Source organism: Pholis gunnellus (genome assembly GCF_910591455.1).
Source record: "Pholis gunnellus genome assembly, chromosome: 18".
Taxonomy (NCBI): domain Eukaryota; kingdom Metazoa; phylum Chordata; class Actinopteri; order Perciformes; family Pholidae; genus Pholis; species Pholis gunnellus.
The window spans coordinates 11,744,920-11,751,686 of record NC_136545.1 but is presented as its reverse complement, the minus strand read 5'-3'; the positions used below and the strand labels follow the sequence as shown (position 1 = coordinate 11,751,686).

Here is a 6,767-nt window from a genome sequence, read left to right as displayed (position 1 = left end):
ATAAAAGCAGATCTCAGCAGTAAGAGTAGCAGTCTCGTGGTGTGCTTACTGTGAGTTAGACTACAGCATTTAAGTGGAATGACATGAGGATGTGTGTGTGTGTGTGTGAATGTGTGTGATGTCTGGCTGGATTGTAAATGTGTTTATTTAAGGCGTGATCTGACCGACTGAAAAGAAGTCTGTTTCTAACAGTCTTTATGGTTTATCTATGACTTAATGTACTTGCCGTAGTTGTGCATGCACACAGTTGACTTGTCCAAAAAAGGATTATTACTGATATCTCTGATGCACTCAGCAGTGGAAACCCTGGACATTAAAAAACAATCAAGATATCGCAAAGACATTGCATTAGTTAGCAACATTTGGGTGGAAACTTTGAGTTTACCTCCAAACAAAGTGGTTTAGATAACTTCCAAAAACTTCCAAAATCTCTGCATTTGCTACGGTGAATACAATGTTGTTTAAACAATACGCTCATATAAGAATAAGACCAAGTTATTATAAACCGGTATCATCTTTTAAGGTTCGTAGTTTCTTGATTGATTGTGTGGCTCACCAGAAAAAAAGCCTGAGCACCACACTTCTCACATTTTGTTGTTGGCACATTCAATGTTCTTAAGGCTGAAGGTTCAGTCAGTCTTTAGGGCAGATTACTTCCTCATGGTCTGTGTGGTCAGTATCCAGCTGACATCCCGTTCTTCCTGCTGTCCGACACGGCCACAATGCATCCATTCTCCTTTTCCACAGCATTGACTACATTGAAGAAGTATTTCCAGGTCCCTGACTTGTGTCCAAGAGCCTCGAGGCCATCTTTTACAGACTGAGGGCACACAAAACACACGCACACAAATTAATACCATGTATTTAGCTTTCAAAATTGATTACCGGTAAAATGATTCAGACTTATTATGATGTGGTAATCTCCATCAGAATCTTTTAACATAAATAGAAATGTTATTCATTAGATAGACGGTCACAGTCTGGTGAATCGTAACGTCATTAATGGACGGCAGGATGAGAACACGAGTGTCTCACCTTGTTAAAACCAGGCTCAAAATTCACATTGCTGCTAGAATCCACGAACACTATAGGCGCAGCAATGGCGTCTTTCAGATTCATCCCGAGCCACAGGCGATTTATAATAGACTGCAAGAATAAAGGAGAATTGTGTTAGCAAACAAATGAGAAAGCAGAGATACAAGTATGCAAACAGAGTTCAATGGAGTTACCAAGGCCACTGCTGAGGTAATCATGCTTCCTCCTGATCCACCAATCACAAGGAGTCCTCCAGACTTTGTCTCCAGTATTACTGGAATCATTGAGGAAGGAGGCTGCTCACCTGTGATAACAATTAAACTCCATATTAGAATGATATTTGTCTTTAATTCAGTTATCTCAGGATTAAAGTCCGTGTTTATGTCCGTGACTTTACCTGCGCTCACAGTGTCGGCTCTCCCACAGAAGTCACTCAGCTCATTGTTGAGGATGATGCCTGTTCGTGGAGAGTAAATGCCTCCTCCAAATCTACAACAAAAACAAAACATAGCAGACTGAGCGGTTAATTATTATATCGTAGTAGATTTTATATCATTTTGGGTAGATACAGAAATATTCAACTTGAAGAGGCTTCCTGCTCACAACTGGTTTATGGTGCTGGTTGCAGAGACGGTCAGTCCATCTTCGTCCAGGACGGACACATGTGTCGTCCCCACGTGGTCACGGGAGGGCTTGACATTGTAGTAGGAAGAGTTGTCATGGGTGCGGTTGGAAAAGATCATGTCCCTGATGCGATTAATGAAGGAGCGATCAATCAAATGATCTGCACTCTGAAAGAAGAACATCATATTAGGACTGAACAAAGGGATATAATAACACTCTGTATACTGCTGGGGTTTCTTTCTTTCTCTTCTGGGGTTTGCTTTGTTTCTAAACTTTAAAGAAGAAGCATGGGGGGGGGGGGGGGGGGGCGGTGTTTAACAGCTGGAATTAAACCAAAGACCCAGTTATATGGAACATATCCGAAAGGAACATTTTCTTGCCGAGAGTTATAATGAGAAGACTTGCACCTTATTAAGTGCATAGGTATCAATCTTTTCATCTAACACTCAAGAAAGCGTACCTACAAAAATGGCAAACTTTTACTTTAACCACTTGGGCACCGGACATTGTTTTTTTTGTTGATTAAATCTGCAGTCATTGATTTCTTTAGTAGTGTTAGTGTTTGTGTCTACCTACAGGGACCGCATCGCACAATATATCTCGTCTCTTCATATGAGAGCTTTTGTACATGGTGGCAGACAAATAAATGTAATAAACTAAACTATTTACACTCCCAGCTGACATGAAAAAACACTTATTTGGAGTTGTGATTCTGTCTACCTGGCAAATGTAAATCCAATATTCACTCTCCTTTCAGCTCTGTGTTTTGTTCTCCATCAACTCCAGAGGGAAATATCTGCTCTTTAGCAGCTTAATGTTCCACCAGCTAGTTGCTATTTGTCTGTCTACCATTTGGTGTACAGAGGGTTAATCAGAGAAACAAGGTTGATTAGAATAGTAATAAAACAGTGAAGTTGCAGGACGTCAAACCAAAACAATAAGAGTGCAAGACGCTAAAACGCTGCTTAGAGAGGACGGGAACTGCAGAATCAGGAGATAATTCAACTCATCTCAATGTCACTTTTTTTTAATCCTTAATAAGATTAGTGCAGCTAATGAGATATGATCATGACCTTTTAAGAATAATGAAGATCCTAACCTTTTTGTCATTAAAGTCAGGATCATTAATGCTCCACTTTTGTCCATTAGTAAATTTAGCTGCCTCGATATAACGATGGTATGTCTGGATCTTCTGGTCACCAACCAGGGAGTTTGGAGACAAGGGGAAGCCTGCGGAAAAAGGAGAACAACCGACTTCAAAATTCGGACGATAGAGCAAAGACGCTAATTTCAACTGCTGCAGTTGCTCAGTTTAATGGATCACAAGACAGTCTTTTAACAGTTCATGAAACCTTTCATCAGCCCGAGAATGAAGGCAAGCAAGGGGCCCCCGGCAGGTGGTGGAGGGACGTGCATCTTTGTGTCTCCCACATGAACTGTCCATGCGTCCTGCACACGCACCTGGAAGGACTTCAGATCCTCCATTTTCAAATTCCCACCTAAGATGAAGAATATAAAAACAACTTGATTATCTTAAATCCTCTTTACCTCTCTACTTTTTCTACATTACATACAGGCATGTGTTCTTTTTCTGTTTATTCACGTGCACACCCCCAACTTGCCCGACTCATTGTGAAGTTGCACCAACCTGCAGCTTCTACGTCTCGGATTAAGTCATGTCCTATCTTGCCCGTGTAGAAGGCATCTGCCCCTTGCTCTGCAATTGTTTCCATTGTTTCTGCAAGTTTAGGAAACTTCAGAATGTCTCCTGTGCTCAGAACTGTTTTGTTTTTGTTGCACAAAACTTCACTGTGAAAAGTATTGACACAAAAGACCCCGTTAGACCTTATTGTAACACAGGAAGTATAAAGAGAATACACTGAGAGATACTCATGTTGCACAACATCATTTGGCCGATTTGTGACCTCTCTGGGCTACTTTGCTTCCAAAGAGTGACGTTTATTTTACTGCAATCATTAATATGTCACATACATCCTTTGTGCATAATCATACTCATTAATTAATATTCTCAAATGTTCTACAGGAGTTTATTTCTGCACACACATGTTTACAGAGGCAGAGAGGAAGCGAACCCACTCTCAGGCTTTTCACAACACACTTAACTCCCAGCTAACTTGTTTTAAAATCTTGCTTTTGGGAAAAGCAACATTTCACATAAACATTTATGAAAGAAAGTGGACACTGATTTCATCTCTGGGTCACTAAATCCCGCCTCTAAAATATTATGCTCGGAGCAATAGTGTTCAGCCTTCCGCTTTTTGAATACAATCATTTTCACTAGTAATAGGATGGCGTACCAGATAGATGACTTCTCCACGTGATCTTTCACAATTGGGGACTCCAGAAGCTTTCCCAGAAACAGCGGCAGATTGATGCCCTCTCTGGCCAGTTTAATTGTCGGCTCAAACAGCTTGGCCCAAGGCAGCTTCCCATACTGTTTGTGAACTGCCTCGTAGCCCCGCAGCTCTCCGGGAACGCCGATCCATTGGCTGCCTACAATGTACAGGTGGGAAACAGTGCAGCTGCATTGAACAGGTGATCGGGTGGTTTTACTGTATGTGGAACAGAAAGAGGAGCAATACAGCAAAAACATGTTTTTGACTCCTGGTGACATTATTTGTTCAGGAATATAATTATATACAATATGTAAAATATTCAACATGTAAAATAACATGTAACCTCACTGAGATTTTTCTTTTCTTTTTTGATTTCAATATAAATGTAAGCATAAATAAACATTTAAAATGTGTCCTTGTATCTGCTTACAACTATATCGTCGAGAGTTTTAAACATGTATGTAGTTCTTATAAATATTATGTAAGAGGGTAAAGTGTTGCCCTAACTTCTACGGGACTGAAAGCAAAAAGAGCTTGAAAATGAGCCTTCAGAAAAGAAGTATAGGTATGAAAAGTGTCTTAAGCTACTTTACACCGAGGGACAAGTCTGCCTACCTGCGATCAGTATGAATCTCGGGGGACAGTCATCTAACAGGTTCTTTTTAAAAGACTTCGGGACAGTCTCTCTGAAGTTGTAGACTTTAACATTGCCTGAGAAGAGATGAGCAATTAGAATGATCGGCCAACTCCATCTTTATCATTCGGGGTCACACAAATGAACAAGAAAACTCCACCTTTTTTATTTCTTATGGTCAATATAGATCCTCCTCCAATCCCCATGCTCTGAGGATTGACCACAGATGTGCACAGAAGAGCTGCAATGGCGCCATCTACTGCCGACCCCCCTTGCTGGAGCATGCTCCTGGAAAACATCTTCCCAGTCATTTTCACTTGATTTTGGGGAAACAACACACGGTCAGTCGCACACTCCCTGACTACTCATTACATATTTGCCCACCCACAGACACAGGTGTGCACATTTTTTGATAGCTGCATGCATCACTAGACCTGGCGGCGTGGTGTTTCAGGATATGAAAGTATCAGATTACTGCCAAGAGGCAAGTTTAAACTATGTGCTGGTGCTGGTAGTTTTTAGCCAACATACCAGGAAGACGCTGGTAACAGAAGTGCATTTTATTTTTGTTTAACTTAACTCTCTACTAAAACTGTCTCCTTAAAAATAACAACTCATTTGTTTTAATAAGGCTCATCCAACTTATTTATAATACAACTTATTAAGTCTGGACCGGCTCTGAAAGCTCTGTTTGGGTCTTTTCACAGAGAGGTTGCCATGGGGTCAGTGACAGGAATGTTTTGGCTCTGGTAGGTTCAAGACGACTTTGTAGTTTGGGTTCAACTAAGGAAAAGGTACCAGGAGGAGTAATAAGAGACTAAAATCTAATGTGAAGAATCTAATGTAATGATTCTCATGTGAACAGTGTAGACTGAACAACAAATGGTTGACACTGGTTATATCTTTATACAGTAGATGTCATAAACTGATAATTTTTAGGAAAATTCTCTCTAGGTCTATACTAATGTGGTGATTTGTATTTGTATATACTGTGTGTTTTTAAGCCTCCATACTATTTAGAGTAGCTTAGGGTGATTAGTGAGTTTGGAAAAGTTAAGTTTAGAGACACTCTCTTTGTCCTGCAACTGCGGCACAGAATTCATGCACATTCAAGCGTTTAAAAAACAAACACCTACGCTTTATTTTTCATGACGACAGATTGGTGGAGCCTACATTGTGGCTCACCACTGAACAAATGACTGCAAAGAGATAAGTCTATTCCCCCCACTTTTAAAAGATTAAAATCAGTTAGTGGTTTAGTTTCCTATTACAGTCACATCCAACAGGATAGCTTCGAAATGGATCAACAAGAGGTGATGAAAGTCAGAGCCTGTCTGTACACATTCTTGCAGGCATTATCTCCAATCTTCAAGCCTATCAAATCTCTTAAACTGCTTATCCATTTGCTCAGTACAGCATTTCATCACAGCCACATGCGCGGAGGTGTCCTGATAACATACATAGTTCTGAATAACTAAAATAATTTCTGTAAATTAAGAAACATGTGATGGGAATACTGCATATAAGAACGCACAACTTAATCAACATCTGAATTACCCCAAAAAAGAAAAAAAAACTGTTCACACTTTAATGTCAAGGTTTTAGAGACAATGTGCCAAACTCGGGTCAAATGACTCACTTTTACTTTTTTAGAAAGGGACTCACCTGCCAATCTCGGAGCAACGGAGCGAGTCTGCAGACACAGCCCCGTGCGTAAAGCTGCCGCTGGGACACTCTCTGTCCACTATTGAGACGATGCATAGTAAGACCAGAGCAACCGCACTGATTAAACCAGCCAAGATGAAGCAGCACACCAGCCAGGGCTTGTATTTAGCCATTGAAGAAACGTTGTGTTGAAGGGGAAACTGTTGCTGCAGCCGCTCAGTGCGCACACACGCTCTCTATGAACACGGTCTAATCCTGAACGTGGGTTTTCCCCCTCCCCTCCACAAACGGGCTACTGTGCTGAGGTAAAAGTGAAGAGCAGAGGGAAGGAGTGACTAGAATGATCAAAGTGTTTCTTCAACAATCCACGCTCATTTCCCCAAACCCTGCTGGAATAACCCATGACGTCCGGGTATTCCCAGTTATCCGTGCTTTAATTAAGTAATCATTAA

General features: G+C 40.9%; 1 protein-coding gene across 1 annotated transcript; it reads right to left on the bottom strand.

Moving 5' to 3' along the window:
* Positions 1–6: 6 nt before the first annotated feature.
* ggt5b (gamma-glutamyltransferase 5b) lies at positions 7–6,529 on the bottom strand. Its single transcript, XM_079178712.1, has 12 exons — positions 6,316–6,529; positions 4,811–4,938; positions 4,632–4,727; positions 3,978–4,173; positions 3,308–3,468; positions 3,012–3,158; positions 2,759–2,889; positions 1,639–1,826; positions 1,433–1,524; positions 1,230–1,339; positions 1,036–1,146; positions 7–820 (listed from the first exon to the last, which is right to left on the bottom strand). The coding sequence occupies exons 1-12, from the start codon at positions 6,486–6,488 to the stop codon at positions 674–676; spliced, it is 1,680 nt and encodes a 559-aa protein (XP_079034838.1). The 5' UTR covers positions 6,489–6,529; the 3' UTR covers positions 7–673.
* Positions 6,530–6,767: the final 238 nt, after the last annotated feature.